Genomic DNA, 17,309 nt, shown 5'->3' with positions numbered 1-17,309 from the left:
ATATATAAAATTAATTAAAAAGACATGTAAGAGTATGCGTTTCAATAATTAATTAAATTGCCACTTTTTGGTCATAGACATAAAAATACCTAAACATAAACAATAAATATTTGGATCCTCTAATATCTAAAGCACCTAAAATACCCTTAACGCTAACAAATAACAAATAAATGAAAATCAATATCATCCACACTAACTTATTTTATTTAGTTTAAATAAGTTGCAACATGTTATTTCTAGTTCGAGCTTCCAAAAACCCATTTAAAGGACAAGTGCAAAAATCTCCACACATGATCAATCTACAAGTAAAAATCTAAACGCCATATAACTATGTCACATGTTTAAACCTAATTCTCAAGCTTTTAGGATTGTGGAATATGAAGTTATAGTCTTATAGATGAAGCCATGAGATGGCATGTCCCATCCCATGCATGCTTTTCCAAACTTAATTCTACAAATCTCCAAGTTAAAGAAAATCAAAAGTAATATTTGGCTTCACACTTTGCCAACCCCAATCACAATACAAGCTAACCGGTTTTTTCTTTTTTATTTAATGGATTAAACATTACATTGTTGTTTTGTTTTGACTTGATTTAGACAGAATGAACTAATGGGTTTAGCCAAAAATCCAACTTTATGAATATATTTTTTTTTAAACGTAAGGTAAAATAATTATTTATTCATATTCATATTTTATTTGTACACAACATTTTATCCAAACAATCATTTACGCATTTCGTCATTTTACCATTTTACCCATCAAATCTCCTCAAAAAGTTATTCTTACTTGTTCTTCTTTAACAATCAAGACTACTAGTTGTTAAGCCTTTAAAGGAACACATACAAATCCAAGATTTCACATCTATAAAGAAATCATCCAACATTCTAAATCTGTATTTCCTTTCCACCCATCCACCATGAAATACAATCAAATTTACATTTCCAATTTCAACCACCATGAACACAACCTCAACCACAATTACACCCAAATCCCCTTCAAATGCAATGGTTGCAAAGAAGCTGGAATAGGATCCAACTATACATGCACCACATGTAACCACAACTTACACATCCATTGTGCTCTCCCTTCCCCTTCAATCTCCCACCCTTTTTACACCAAATGCACATTCCAATTCCTCCCCACCCCACCAGGCTCACTACCCCGCTACTGTAACGCCTGTGAAAAAGACATCTTAGGGTTTGTCTACCACTGCCACGCGTGCGGATTTGACCTACATCCATGTTGTGCAAAGCTTCCAACAATCTTGGATGATGGTGAGGTTAAGCTCTACTTGTGCCGGAAAGTGAGGTCATCCTGCCACCGGTGTGGCGGCAGAGGGCGGAGCTGGAGCTATAGGTCGGTATGCAAGAAGTATAACTTGCATGTGGCGTGTGCAAAGGAGATGTTGATGGAGAGTTGGCATGACATATGTTATGGTGAGGTTTATATGTATGGGGAAAATTGGAATGTGGAGATAAAAATTCCTAGTTTGAAGGGGACACTTATGAAGAATTATCATAAGAAAACTAAAGGGAGAATGAAGAAATGTTGTAAGATAGCTGGTTTAGCTTTGCAATTTGTGATATCAGCTGTTCTTGGTGATCCGACTACTTTAATCGCTGGTGTTGTTGGTGCTTTAATGTCAGATTAGTGTATAAACTAGTTTGTGTTTTTAAGGTTTTTAGTTAATGTGACATAAATTTGTACAAAAGGGTAGGATATATGTATGTATAAAGAAGGTTATCTTGGGAAGAGAAGAAAGAACTCAGCACTCTTGATCCTAAAAGCAGATTTACTAACATGGTTTCCATAAGAAACTGGATATACAAACAATGGAATGAAAAAAGAATCACTTAACCACACCCATAATTTACATCAGGTAATGTGACAACAGATTTGAAAGGAATTTCCACTCTTTCTTTCACAAGGCATCGACTTTCACCATTTTCAACAACCAAAACCTTCCCGGGTGGACATTCAACCATCATTTCTCCTTTTTCTTGATTCCTTTGTTCTTGAGACATGCCCAAAACCACCTTGGGTAGACTCCCTCTTCTACCGAATTCAAAACCAGATAAATGCAGAGCAGCTATAAAACCAACAATTGGAAATACCCTTTTTGCAGCTGCAACCATAATTTGTCTCAACCCCTGTAACGAGGTTTTGGGTTCTGAATGATGGAAACTTCCCTTTGGTTGACCATTTGGAGGGCCATTTGTGTGTATTTTGGGTGTTAAAGAGAAGTGTGATAGGTAACCGTTGTCAGGATCAAGAGAGGGAGAAGGGCGAGTTGGGTATGGAGGAAGAAGAAGATCGTTGTTTTCTTTCTCTACTGTTGAGCTAGCAAAAGCAGTGGCTTCACGTATGACATCTAAGTCCTCCCCTTTGTATGCTTTTAGCTTCTGTAGCAGCTTTTTGCGACTGTAATCGATCTCAGTGAGAGATGTTTCCTTTTCATACCATTGCTGCTGTTGTAATGACTGAAATTAGAGGAAAGTGAGAACATTTGGTAAGAAACATGGAGTCTCTTTGGAACAACTATTATATATCTACATAATTACTACGTTTATTGATTTGATGTACGAGAAAACAAAACAGAGTCTTTTGGAATGTACAGCTTAGCGTTCATTGGCGATATCTGCATTAACTTCATGAGTCATGACAAGAACTACCAATAGAATTGAATCAACCCAAAATTGTAACGAAACCCATCATAATTACAAGGTTTCAAGTCACAAATCAAAACAAAGCTGGTGGAGGAGTCCAGAATTAGGGTTTCTATAAATCCCCGTAAAAATTCAATCGAAAGAGCACAAACACACCTGCAAAGAAGAAAGTTGAGCCTCAAGGACTTCGAGGGAATCGCGAATGTTCAAAAGGCTCTCGGCTTCTTCTTCTTCATCATCTGCTTCTTCTTTATACTCTGTTCCTCCCTCTAGTGTTGTGGCATCAATAGATGATGCATTGTGAATGCAGTTGGTGATCTTGGACCGCAGCTCCGAAGCTCGAGCAAGTACCATACCTATACCGTCTTCTTCCATCTTGATTTATCTCTCGACTATGGTTGATAGGGTTTTGAAGCGCCAAAATTAGGGTTTACACGGATACAAGTGATTCTGCTGATTTCCCAACAGATAGACAAACGACTTTCCTCCTATCAAGCAGATAACATTTATTTTTCAGAAAAAATGAAAAATAAAAATAATACACACAATAATTTCCGAATCCCGGAGACCCGGACCATGGACAGCATACTTGACGTAATGACGGGTAATCATGTTTAGCTCATGGCCAAAATTTGGTTTATACTTTGTGAAACAATAGTATATATTATATACACTATAAAGTAGGGATAAAGTCTATAACCAGACAGGAATCGGTATAGTAACCTTGGTTCCGATCTGATTCTGGTTTTTGGTTATTTTTTCAAACAAGAACCGGTTATAAAGAAGATGAAACTAATGATGATACGATTCATAATATATACACGTAGTTTAGTTGGCTTCCAAAAAATAAAAGATAATTAAACTTTCATATTAAAAAAATAAAAAAACGCTGCATTGATACGTTGTTTTACCAGATTTGTATCAGATTCAATATTTAACCAAACTACGATTTTTTACATTCTAAAATGAAGTACAAACACTAAATTATATGTTGGAAAAAAATCAAATAATTCCGACTTCATATGTGTGAGTTACAGTATTTTAAAAACCGAGACAAAATTATTTAAAAAAAAAAAAGCACAGCATTGATATGCTGTCTTCCGAGGCTTGTATATGATTCAATATTTAACCAAAATATATTTTTTAGATTCTAAAATAAAGTACAAACACAAAATTATATATTGAAAAAAAATCAAGTAATTCAGACTTCAAATGATTAAGTTACGATATTTTAAAAACTGTAATAAAATTTTTTTAAAAAAATGTGCTGAATAGAAAAAATGCAGCATTTATATGTTTGTCTTTCGGGCTTTGTATATGATTCAATATTTAAGCAAAATATGATTTGTTACAGACTAAAATGAAGTACAAATACAAGTACATGTATTAAAAAAATCACATATTTCCAACTTCATATTAGTAAGTTACGGTATTTTAAAAACTGGAACAGAATAAAAAAAATTATGTTGAAACATAAAAACACGCAGCATTGATATGTTGTCTTCCAATGTTTGTATATGATTTCATATTTAACCAAAATATGTTTTCTAATAGTCTAAAATTAAGTAAAAATACTAAATTACATTTCGGAAAAAAAAATCAAGTAATTCCGACTTCATATGAGTGAGTTATGGAATTTTAAAAACCAGTTCTGGTTTTTTATGGAACAAGACCTGTTTTTCTATAAGTAGAAAACCGCTAATTGAATCGTTTTATTAAATCCGGTTCGGTTCCGATCCGATTTTGGGTCTTTTCCAGTTCCAGTTGTTCTAATGTTCATCCCTGCTATAAAGTTCTAAATAGATATATCCACTATAATAATTATTTTTTAAAACTTCTTACAATCATATAGCTATAAAAAAAAAAAACAATCTAAATAGCCATAATTTTCACAAATGATCATTTGAAAAAACAATGAAAAAAATTGATCGTAAGTGAAATTATTATTATGATTATTATTATTTTTGCCAAAACGATAGTTTTAGACATGTTGATTGCGAAAACTATCGATGCAATGGAAGAGTATAATAACCAATAAAAAAATATTTTTCTCATTTTTACAATGCATTTTCACATAATACTACAAAATTCTCTATGAAAAAATGATTATGAAAGACAAGGATCTTCCCCAATTAGTTAACTTTTTTTTTTATCTCTACTTATATTTTTTATTAACTTTAGCACAAAAATTAGAAACTATTATGTAGAATATTTTAGCATGTAACTATATATTTTAGAAAATGTTCATCTGTGAAAATCTATGTTTTTAATATTTTGTGCAGTTACGTGTAAAATTTTTGGTATTCTTTAAAAAAATTATAGTTAAAGTACCTTAGAAATTTTCAATATTTTGATTTGTGTATCGTCCAGAAAATAAAACTCAAAAATTTTCATTTTTAAGTTTATAAAAACAGTAATCCAAAACATTGTCAAACAACTCAAAAAGATCAAGGTATGTCACTATATCATATCATATCAAAGTAAATCTCAAAATCCAGAAAAAATACGGTGTGTGCTCTGCAATCATCCTGGGTTCTTTCCTTTCGATCTAAAAGTACATGAAATATAAACTAAAAATCGTAAGCACAAAGCTTAGTGAGTTCCCCAAAATACCCCATACCATACATAACAAACACATAATGGACCCCGCCTACCATCGGGTCCCGCTCGGCATGGGGGGTTTCGAGGGAGGACAAAGTGGGCAGCTGCATAGTGCTCAATTTTTTTGATTATATATTTTTATTTAAAAATACAAAATTATAATAAAGATAAGGACATTTTTTTCATGTTCGTCCTGGGCCTTTAAGAATATTTCATTTTTCAGGACCGGCCCTACCGCTCGGTATACAGATCTGTCAGTCATCAGGTCCCGCCTGGTAAGCATATAAATACATAAACATATAAACACATACAATAATCACAAAACAGTATCATACAATACATTCATCAGGCTCCACCCGACATTGAGCCCCGCTTGGTAACATAGTAGCGCATACGGATGCAAGAGCCATGCAGGTACCTAGCATCCTAACGCCATTGGTGCCTTCGACCCACTAAACACAGTGAGGAAACTCACCTTAGACTGCTGAATCCCATAGATAAATTTTTGGCTGCAGATCCGCTAAAAATCTTCGCGCTATCAATCACAAAATAACATCCCATTAAAAGTTGGATCCCAACTCACACAAAGAGTCCACTAATGACTCTTGCATGTAAAATGGCACATAACTCTTGATGATATAACCCACGCAATAACAGAGAACTAACCCAAAGATAATGCTTACCCATACCCAATAAGACCCCAAAGCAATATAAATACTAATAATAATCAAGAGGAAAGCAAAAATATATACCCGCAATAACATCCGATGAAATCCCAACCTCCTCTTCCTGTCGAAGCACCTACGATGGAACCTGAGCTACCCTAACCACTAAGCGTGGGCAATTTACCCTGATATGACCATGTTGATGACAACGATGACACAATTCTACCTACAGGGTTCATTCTTGGCGGAGGTGGCCCTTCCATCCGTATCTGCCGCATTTCGACTTGTCATTCACACACTCATGTGCCCCTTCATCCTACAGGGTTCATTCTTGGCGGAGGTGGCCCTTCCATCCGTATCTGCCGCATTTCGACTTGTCATTCACACACTCATGTGCCCCTTCATCCTTCATGAAAACATTACGGCCTTTTAGGTCTCTAACACAAGCCATGGCAGCGTCCAACTGTTCCCGCCGAGTCGAACTATGAGTTCGGTTCCTCTTCACCAGTCGCCTATCCGAACCAATCTCCTGCTCCTGAGTTACCCCGACCATCCCAACAACCGTTTGACTAGCCAAGGTCCGACCCTCGAACCTGGCGACCAATCTATCAGTGACAAGTCCAATGATGTCGGGTAACTCCTCGTGTAAAGCTCGCAAAACCTCTGTGACAATCCAATCATGGTATCGATCCTCCTGAAAATATGATACATAACCCATTTCTGATCCCATATGACAAGAGCTAGCAGTAGTAGGGACCACAACCGTCTTGCTACAATCTCGGTATGAAAATCCCCGAGATGACCATCCAAGAGTTCCAAAATCTCCTCCTTGACCGAACCAAAGATCACAGGAGTCCACTTCAAAATATCACGGGTAATCTTCGACGAGATGAGCTCCCGCATGTGCTCATTGTCAGCTCAGTACATGCACTTGAGCCTGAACTCTAACCCGAACCTCTTTCCTAAGAGATCATCAACATTCTGAAAAACAACCATACAAATGATCAGATCATACCCAAAAATCCTCATCCCACAGGTATCCTAGATTCTCCAAGACTCTCCTCGATTCGAGTATGGATCTTGTGCTTTCAGTAGTACGGCCCCAATACTACCTTCCACACCTATATACACTTTCCTCGAGAATCATCCCGAATCCTCTAAGTCACATTCTCAACCGATACTACAAATGCTCGTTAAAGAACACAACTAAACCCACTGAAGCACTTCCTAGGCTTTCCTAGGTTTCCGACCGCACACTGCCATCAGCTGCTGAAGAACTCCCTATAATGTCAGTTTTGTACCCCATGAATACAATCACATACAACAAATATTACATAATCCTTCAAGTAAAAGACTCGTCCCTACAACAGTTAGACTCAAACGAGATTTGTGCAATAGGTCAAATCCGTCACTCTGAGATTATTCAACCCTCGTCACATGTAACTTGACGTATTCACTTAGTAGCTAACTTACATCACTTAAGAGTTCCACAAAACACAAAGCAAGCAACATTCGTGTAGTAGTACTAAAATCCATAGAATAACCAAGAACATCCAAGTCACATACAATAACTCCTGCTAGGAACTTCCACTCTCGCTGCTGGTTGCCTAACGCATGCAAATTATACACAATATAGGATCAAATAAACTGTCGAATAGAAGATTAAACCCTAAGACCATAACCAAGCAAGGAGCATGAAATAAGGCCAAATCAATCATAATAGGGTTATATGATCCTAACCATATACAATTTTCAAAGCATACACTTAGCAATCCCCGATACCAATACATATTCCTAATCTAGCATCCCATGCTTCCTAGGCTACAAGGCATCACATATCCGGTCAATCTAACAATGACTGATCAGTACTAGCATGCAAGTCTACAAGCTCATACAATAGGCATACAAAGGAATCTCTCCTAGAATTCTATCATGCATACACTAAACAGATCCTTAGCCGTAACTAGCATGCGGTTCATAGATTCACAATACAAATCATAATAAATAACATGTATGAGTATTTTGAGAAAACTTACTTGAGCTTGGTCGATTGCATGCACCACACCCTCTCTTGTATTAGAAAACCCTTTTCTTTAAAAACATTTCTTTTCAAAAAACTTTACCAAACCCTCAGTTTGAGTTCAGACACACCCGAGAGTATGTCTGAATCGCTCAAACTAAGGCTTTGATACCAACTTGTAACGTCCCGAAAACATTAACCAAAAATTTCATTTTTAATTTTATAAAAACACTAATCCAAAACATTGTCATACAACCCAAAAGACCAAAGTATGTCACTACATCATATCATATCAGAGTAAATCTCAAAATGCAAAAAAAGGTGGTGTGTGCTCTGCAATCATCCCGGGCTCTTCCTTTTCAATCCGAAAGTACCTAAAACATAAACTAAAAACCGTAAGCACAAAGCTTAGCGAGTTCTCCAAAATAACCAATACCATACATATCAAACACATAATCGGCCCTGCCAGGCATCGATCCCAGCCCATCATCGAGCCCCACTTGGTATACATATCTATCAATCATCAGGCCAAGCCTAGCATCAGTCCTCGCCCGTTAAGCATATAAATACATAAACATATAAACACATATAATAATCACAAAACAATATCATACAATACAGTCATCGGGCCCCACCGGGCATCAAGCCCCACTCGGTAACATAGCAACGCATACTTATGCAAGAGCCACGGAGGCACCTAGCATCCTAACACAATAAACCACATGCCGGAATTGGTGCTTTCGAATCACTAAACACAGTGAGGAAACTCACTTCATACTGCTAAATCCTACAGATAAATTTATGGTTGCAGATCCGCAAAAAATCCTCGCGCTATCAATCACAAAATAACATCTCATTAGAAATTGGATCCCAACTCACACAAAGAGTCTAAACTATGGTAAAAGATCTTTTTACCCATTACTAAACTCGACCCAAGGCCAAGGACCAAGCCAACTATCTAAAAGGCCCAAATTCCAAAATGATCACCCAAAGCCCAAATATGGCCCAATCTTCCAAATTGGCCCCAAATCCCTTCATAGGCCTTCAACCAAGAGAGTCCAATAAAATAACATCAGCCTAAAAATAGAATTCTGATGAGCCAACATAGCCCTAGACTCCTAAGGTCCAACATGGGACCAATACCGAAAAACCCACAATTTTGAAACCCACTGCTAAGCTTACTCGTTTTGGGGCTTGTATGCATAGTGTACCAGCTTGTACGCCCAACGTACACCCCAGATTAGCCAACTTCCATCATTAACCACTTATTCGGTTAAGACTTCAACCTAACATTCAGATCTGACTTCCTTAAGGTGCTTTACACGTAAAGTTGGCAACTTTACGTGCATACAAGGCTTAATGAGGCTCTAAATCTTAAAAGAACTTAACAAAGGTCTTAACACATGCATGAGTCCATAAAAACCTCAAAGCTTGCATTTTTATGGTTAAATGGACCAAAAGAACCCTACATCTACCATTAATCACTTATGAAGTGAATCAAGTGGCTCAACAATCATTCCAAGGACTCAAAAGCACAAAATGGCACCAAAAATAGGTCAAGCATCATAGATTAGCAAGATGGGAGTTTTTTACCTCACAATGATGGCAAATGATGAATGAATTCCATATCCTCAAGCTCTAAGCAAAACTCCAAATGGTCTAATTCTTCGTCTCCTTCACAAAGCTCCAACAAACACTTTATGGCTCAAAACTCTCAAGAACACACTAGGGTTTCGATTTCTAGACAAGGTAGGGTGGAGGCTAGCTAAACATGATAAAAAGAGGCTATCACAAGGTTTAAATAGGGTGCAAACCCTAAAAATTAGGGTTTTATTAACCTTCATATGAGCCATGCATACTCCATGTACTCCCAAGTACGTGGATTGAACCCCCGATCCATCATGCACTAGTACACCCAACGTACTTCAACTTTCCTGAAGTTGGAAAATCTGCCCCCTTGGGACCAATTCTACAAAACATTACACACCAAGGGTCTAAACCGAAAAGTACTTTAAATCAAGTGTTACAATTTGGTTGCTCGTGTGTAACCGTTATCTGCTAATGTAGCATGTGTCGTAGTCGTATCACATATCAATGAATACTAAGACCAACTTTGATAAGGTAAAATTTATCATAGTTCGTTTAATTGATAAAAGGATCCAGTTGTTATGTACCACAACATTCAGACAGTGGGTGTGTATACCTCCTATTAAAGGGAACTCATGGCTTATTATGTAACGTCCCAAATTTCAAACCAAAATTTTCTTTTTAAAATATAAGTAAAACATCCATTTTCCATAAACATAGAAATACCAAGTTCTTTTTATACCATAAAACCAATACATAGAATCCCATGTAATAGAATCATCGAAAACAATGGAAGTCTAAAGTGTTAAATAGTAATGATACATACATCGTACAATCAAATTGGGTCGATCCCAAAATCAGCAAAACTACCTGGAAAATATTTAATCTGCAACTACCATAAAGATTAGTAAGTTCCCAAAAGTACCATATATCACATTACATAAATAATGCATACAAACAAAGCTCATGGTCAACACTTCAGTGGGTCTATAAGCACAAAGCAATTATCCTAAAGAATTGTTGAACTTCCAGCCATTCTCCTAGTGGGTCTTGAAGGCTTACATACATCTTCCCTTATGTACCAACATTTTGTTGGTGAGCTTGAAGGATTACAACCAACTTCCACTAGGTTCCAACACATACCAAACAAATAGATTAACCATCCTAAACACACAAACATACCCTAACAATACCCATCCAACCTACCACATTATACATACAATGTCACACAAGATATATTGAGAAAACTCATTAAAAAAAAGCTTAAGATACACACATGTGAATGCTCAAGTATCAGTTATGTGAATCTACTGACATATCAAAGGTCTAACCTTAGTTTACAACTCAATCCCTTCCAAGTTTGACCAAAAGTCAAATTGGTCAAAAAATTAATGGTCGACGACAGGCGTGTTGTAACCTTGACTGGGTGCTCCATACCCGAAAAAAATGAAAAACTAGTATGGATTCTTCCAAGAGCACACCGGGGCCTCCAGAAGTGTGTTGCGCTTTACGACTTAACAAAATCTTTTGTATTAAGTCCTTAATCCTTCCAGTCAAAGGATGAATCGTTCAAATATGAAACTCCAAAGGATATTAATGGATAAAGTTTCCAACTTTATCCAGATCTATGGTCCAAACTTCTCAAATCTCAAACCCTAACTCATAATGGGACCTTAAAGACAAAAATCCCATGCACGACTTAATGGAAATGCATGAACTTCCATTTATCCACCTTCTAAAGGTCCAAAAAGCAATCCAAAATGTTCAAATGGATATGGAGCTCTTCAATCTCCAAGAACATTATGAAATGGGACAAAAAGGGATCAAAACACTAATCAAACAATAAATTTAAAGAAGTAGAGATCAAGACTAGAACTTTATACTCATAATGGTCTACAAATATGGTGAACTCATTTGATCTAGTCTGGAATCAACCTTCCTTGAACCAAAGAGAACTTCCTTAACCTTCAAGTTTTCACAAAAAGGATGAACTCAACTCGAGAACACAAAAGGAGGCTAGGGTTTGCAAAAGGAGATGTCTCCGAGGAAATCTCTAGGGTTTAGTGCGTTTGCTTGCCAACTAAGGTGGGTTACGCCCTAAATGAAGTGTGTCATGCCTTTCCATATGGTAGGCGCACCACTATCCAGTCCCAAATCATGTCTCATATGTATAAAATCAAAGTCTTAATCAAAATAGAAACATATTGAGAATTAGGTGTATGTTGAATGAGGTTAGACTGGATGATTGACTGTTATCCGAGGACCAGTTACAGTTTTTGATTGGCACTTCAAAACTTAAACTCCAATGCTACATTATTAAAAATATGAAAAATCATATATCTCATTTCCATTACCAAAATTTATGTACTAGCTCCCGTTCGACAATTGTTTCAGTTCTCTTTTTGTCTATCATTCTTACTCTTTACTAGTGTTGTAAAAATCTTGACTAGGTTTCGATTAATCTCCAATTAATCCTTAGGCGTTACCCGACCGACTGCATATCGATTAATCCATGTCTACAAAATGAGCGAAGCAGTAGCAAACGATAAAGTTTTAACACTTTGAAGAAGTTTTATTTCAAAAGAAACTATTTGAGGAATAATTGGGGTCAAATAATCATATTAACATTTTTTTGTTATGATATTAGTGGTATTTACGAACTTTGTTATGATTTAAGTTATATTTAATTTTTTTAAATTCATTGAAAGATCAATTTAAGGTCCTCTCTTAATCCCTTGATTAATCCCCGCCTAACCGATTAATCTTTTAACATTAGTCCACCGATAAACTAACATCGAGTGTTTTTTACAACCTGAGTATTTATCTTTGTCTATCATTCTTACTCTAACATTTAAACATTTGACTTTCACAACACTTGAAACCACCACCTGTAATTTGTTTCATTTCTCTTTTTGAATCCAAAAGTTGTCAAAACATCATCTAAAACTAGACTGACATGACTATAATTTATAGTATCATAAAAATGACTATAAGATTCGGGAAATAATGACAATAAGACCATGCCAAATCTTCATCTCCATATCCAACATCCATATTCTTCAAGTAATCGACTAACTCTTTGAATGTGGATATATGTTCAGCTAAAGAGCTCCTTTCACTCATTTTGAGATTTAACAATCACTACTTCAAATGCAAGTTGTTTGGTAAGTTCTTAGTTATCAATAATTGCTCAAACTTTAGCTATAAGGAAGTCACTAAAGTTTGACAAGTGAAAACTTGTCAAACTTCTCAAAACAATCTATTTTAGGCATAAGGAAGCCATAAGTTTCAATACATCTTGTGAGGCATCATTTAAGGAAGCTACAAGTTTCAATACATCTTGTAAGACATCATTTGACAAGTACAAACGAATTTAACATAAAGCCTTAAAATCTTTCATCTCCTTTTCCTCTTAAGACCATTTAGCGGTCATTTTCTCAAAAACCAAAAATGAATTATGTAAATCCATTTTATCGGTACATATATCATCTTTATTTTCCGCAAAAGAAACCTAATGTGTCGAGCCAACCGGGGAATATCATGCTTCATCGTAGACATGATGAATCACTTGATAAACCAATCCCAATAAACTGATACTAAAATCTGTAAGTTCTGATACCAATTGTTGTAAACGTGGGTGAAGTATACCCAAAGGATCCAAACATTTTACAATAATATTAGTTTAAAATATAAAATATCAGGTTAGGGAAGGGTTGGAATTTTGGAAAATATCTTCCAAAACAAGAAGTTTTTTTTTATTCTGAAAACAAAATGTCAAAAAGATTTTTTTATGTCTTTTGTCTTACGAAAAACAATAAGGTGTTGTTTGGTTTTTGTCTGCAAATCTGTTTGCCTCTTCTATCTGCACCATGCAGACATTAGCCTTCGCAAACTGTTTGTTTTTTGAAGACTGCAAACCTAAAAGTGTCTGTGCGCCCTTTACTTTATGCAGATGTGGAGCAGAGTCTTCTAACATCTTAAGATATATTCTAGCCTAAAAAGCACATATATTTTTATTTTTTTTAATTTATATTTATTTCAACTTTATTAATGATAAAGAATTTGAAAAAAAATTACAATATTTAAAAAAAATTCGACGAGAAAAACATAGATTTTTGACAAATTTATAAATAACGATTTATTACAGTAATGGTCGTTGAAATTGTTTATATAATTATGAAAAAAAACATAATATATTCTTATATTGTTGTATCAAATTTTATAAAACATTATTTAATACAGTATCGTCAATTTCTGAGGAAAATATTTATGATACATTTTTAATTGATTTAATTGAAAAAATCAAAGTTTATGTCCATCAATTTATGTATCAAATTCTTTTATTCTTAATTACAATGTTTAGATATAACTTTGCAAAAAAAAAATTATTGATTTTTATCAAATATATACATTAATTTGTATAATTTATTTTTACTTTTATACAATACTACATCAAAGTTGATTCAGATTTGTTTATTATTTATAGCAACGTCATAAAAATATTAAAAATTTACTTTGAAGTTTAAAAAAGTCAGTTTATTTACATTTTAGTTTATTTAAGTAGCATGTGGATGTTAAAAAAACAAACAATTTTCTTTTTTAATACTGCAAACGTTTCGTCTACCTCTTCTACTGCAAATGTCTACAAATGTGATTCGCAGATTGCAAACATTTTACCCAAAAAAAAAACAAACATTAAGTCTTTTCTTCAAATATAAAAGTGTTAAGAAAAGACCTTTTGCCAAAGACACCACCAAAGATTTACGTGTAAAATTACGAACACCAGACAAACACCGAAAGCCAGGAGTCAATCTACTATAAACTTACAGAGTTTACGCAACTTAAACAAGAAGATTAGGCTGGAGGGTGTGGTGCCACCGAAACCGCATTCTCTCCCCCACCACATAAGCGTCATGTCATTTTTACCACTCAAGTGTGGTTTCTTGCCACACATTCCTTTTTTTTTAAACTATTTTAATTTAATAAAACTTCTTTTTTTTAACTATTTTAATTTAATAAAACTTCTATTTTAATAAAAAAAAACATAAATTTTCATTACTTGAAAATAAAATAAAAAAAACATTACATTGCATTACCAAAAAAATAATAATAAAATAAAACACAAAAACCACACACATGACATTTAAATAATCCTAGAAACTTAAAAAACACAAATAAAATAACTAAAGCAAACTACATAAAGTCGTTCTCCGAGAACTCGTCTTCGAGGTAATCCGGTGGATCCAAATTAAGGTTAATGTTTTGAACCCTGTAAATGTGTTCCACCAAGTCATTGCGAAGATTGTGAAATGTTTTAGTACAACATATCTCTGCTCTCTTTTTTATATACTCTTCGCTACCAATTTCTATTGGCTGTGTCTCTGGTATAGTTTCTTCCTTGTCAAACGCACATGTCGCTCTTCCTTCGTCTTCAATATTCATGTTATGCAATATAAGACATGTATACATGATTTCTTGAAGTTTTTCCTTGCCTAAATAAGCTGCTGGTTTTTTCAATATGAACCACCGTTTCTTCAGAGCTCCAAAAGCACGCTCAACATCCTTCCTAGCTCTTTCTTGAGCTCTCTTGAATTTCTTTCGTCTAGAACCATGTGGAACTGTAAACGATTAAACAAACACAACATACTCAGGATAGATTCCATCGACCAGATAATAACCATACTTATATGGCGTCACACGCACTTGAAAAGAAGAATCTGGTGCGGATCCATCGTATATGTTGTTAAATATTGGTGAACGATTAAGGACGTTGATATCGTTAAGCGAACCAGGAGAACCAAAAAAAGCATGCCAAATCCACATATCTTGTGATGCAACTGCTTCAAAGATGACTGTTGGGTGACTATGATCACCTCAGGTAAATTGTCCATGATATGCTGTAGGATAATTTTCACATGCCCAATGGAGACAATCTAAGCTTCCTAGCATTCCAGGAAACCCATGCACACTAGCATGATGAAGTTGCAATTGCAGGATGTCATTACGTGTAGGCTTACGTAAATATTTTGGACCATAAAACCGAATCACAGTTTTGCAGAAAAAATGGAGACCGGGTTGCCATATGCTAACTGACGAAGTGCGGCCGTACATTTTTGTAAGGGGGTGAAACCGGGTATACCTCTAGCATCGTAGCGTTGTTGGAAAAAATTGCACTCCCTCGTTACATCTTCAACTATACGTTCGAATAAACCTTTGAGCATTCTGAAAAGCCTACGAAAATAATACCTTTGGTAAGTGGCATTCTTTGCAAAATAGTCTTGCACCAAACGTTGGTTGGCTTCTTCACGATTTCTGCAAATATATATTTGTGTTCTCTGTTGAGAACTTACAGCTTGCGTTGTTACATACAACGTTATATGTTTGTTCCGCCATTTGAACACACGCAATAGCGGTATCAAAAATAGTCTGAAATTCTTCAGGAGATGAAGAAGATGACATTTTTGAGAGAGTAGTGATTTTTAAAAAAAAAATTAGAGAGAGAAAAAATTGTGTTGTGAAAAAAAAGTGAAGTTGATATATATATATATATATATATATATATATATATATATATATATATATATATATATATATATATATATATATATATAGTCAAAGATCAAATAAGAAGAAATTTTTTGGTAAGAAGGTAAGAAATTTTTAATATACATATTTTCTTAGGAAAAAAATGAAATGAATCATTAGATGATTCAAAAGTAAGATGATTCACAAGAAAAAAATCCGGAAAAAACACTTTTATGATTCATTTTTAGGTAAATCTAGAAAAAAATCACTTTTATGACAATTTTAGTGAATATCAACAAAATCATCGTAAAAATGAATCATCAAAATGTTTTTTCGGGATTTTTTTTTGAATCATGTTATTATTGATTCATCTAATGATTCATTTATTTTGTTGACCAAAAAAATAAGTCGAAAAAAAATTTCTTACCTTCCTACCAAAAAAATTTCTTACCGGATCTATATATATATATATATATATATATATATATATATATATATATATATATATATATATATATATATATATATATATATATATATATATATGAAAGAAAAAACAAAAGCAAAAGAAAAAAAAATTAAATAGTCAACAACCACCGGCAATCTTTCCCAATTCTTCTCAGCCAATCACAGAATACGACTTTGAAGGACTGCACTGCAGCCAAGACCGCACCAGACCGCGATCTGAGGACGGTGATCCAGGTCCATGTGGCACAAAATGCGGTCTCAGACTGCTCTCATACCGTGTAGTCTTATAATAAGCTATTAACGGTGATTGAGTGATCAGGGTTGAAAAAAAAGCACCTTTGCGTGGCTTTGCTTAATGCCAAAGAAAAGAAAGCAACTCTCGATATAAATGTGATCCCCACGTGGAACATTTAGTCAAGTTTTTGACGATTGATAACTTTAACTCTTCAACAATAAAGTTTTTTTTAAGATATAATTAATAATTCCACACATAGATTAGTAACCACAATCAAGATCAACCAACATACAAAATAATCTGAACACTTGGCTATGATACCATAAAACTTTTGTGATTCTATGGAAACCTTACAACATGAACAACATATAAGCATACATTCTATTTCTCATAGAATGAGATTCTAGAACAAAAGCTCAACACATAACAACGTCACCACCAACTAATCCATCTAGATTAGAAAAATATGAGAAAATTTTATTATCAAAGATTAGAAACACTTAGGTTCTAAGATGAAACCATAGCATTGGCAAGGCTTCTC

The 17,309-nt window shown here is 34.7% G+C and overlaps 3 protein-coding genes across 3 annotated transcripts; 1 reads left to right on the top strand and 2 right to left on the bottom strand.

Annotated features, from left to right (window-relative positions):
• Positions 1–677: 677 nt before the first annotated feature.
• Positions 678–2,487, top strand: LOC145047263 (uncharacterized). Its single transcript, XM_078995513.1, has one exon. It carries the CDS (start codon positions 918–920, stop codon positions 1,650–1,652), a length of 735 nt encoding a protein of 244 aa, XP_078851639.1. The 5' UTR covers positions 678–917; the 3' UTR covers positions 1,653–2,487.
• On the bottom strand, positions 1,776–3,281 carry PDV2 (plastid division2). Its single transcript, XM_078995512.1, has 2 exons — positions 2,824–3,281; positions 1,776–2,481 (listed from the first exon to the last, which is right to left on the bottom strand). The coding sequence occupies exons 1-2, from the start codon at positions 3,040–3,042 to the stop codon at positions 1,855–1,857; spliced, it is 846 nt and encodes a 281-aa protein (XP_078851638.1). The 5' UTR covers positions 3,043–3,281; the 3' UTR covers positions 1,776–1,854.
• Positions 3,282–14,733: 11,452 nt separating this feature from the next.
• On the bottom strand, positions 14,734–15,999 carry LOC145046485 (uncharacterized). Its single transcript, XM_078994772.1, has 2 exons — positions 15,891–15,999; positions 14,734–15,158 (listed from the first exon to the last, which is right to left on the bottom strand). The coding sequence occupies exons 1-2, from the start codon at positions 15,997–15,999 to the stop codon at positions 14,734–14,736; spliced, it is 534 nt and encodes a 177-aa protein (XP_078850898.1).
• Between the last annotated feature and the right edge of the window lie 1,310 nt (positions 16,000–17,309).

Source organism: Lactuca saligna, chromosome 5, assembly GCF_052625555.1.
Source record: "Lactuca saligna cultivar CGN05327 chromosome 5, ASM5262555v1, whole genome shotgun sequence".
Classification (NCBI taxonomy): Eukaryota; Viridiplantae; Streptophyta; class Magnoliopsida; order Asterales; family Asteraceae; genus Lactuca; species Lactuca saligna.
The sequence above is the reverse complement of the archived record's forward strand: the minus strand, read 5'-3'. Positions and strand labels throughout refer to the sequence as shown.

Bases quoted from the DNA above. Each gene is read 5' to 3' on its own strand.
- LOC145047263 (XM_078995513.1), top strand. From the start codon at position 918: ATGAAATACAATCAAATTTACATTTCCAATTTCAACCACCATGAACAC.
- PDV2 (XM_078995512.1), bottom strand. From the start codon at position 3,042: ATGGAAGAAGACGGTATAGGTATGGTACTTGCTCGAGCTTCGGAGCTG. The intron at 2,482-2,823 runs GTGTGTTTGTGC...CTCTAATTTCAG, and splicing joins CTCAACTTTCTTCTTTGCAG to TCATTACAACAGCAGCAATG.
- LOC145046485 (XM_078994772.1), bottom strand. From the start codon at position 15,999: ATGTCATCTTCTTCATCTCCTGAAGAATTTCAGACTATTTTTGATACC. The intron at 15,159-15,890 runs GTAAGTTCTCAA...AATCGTTTACAG, and splicing joins TGTATGTAACAACGCAAGCT to TTCCACATGGTTCTAGACGA.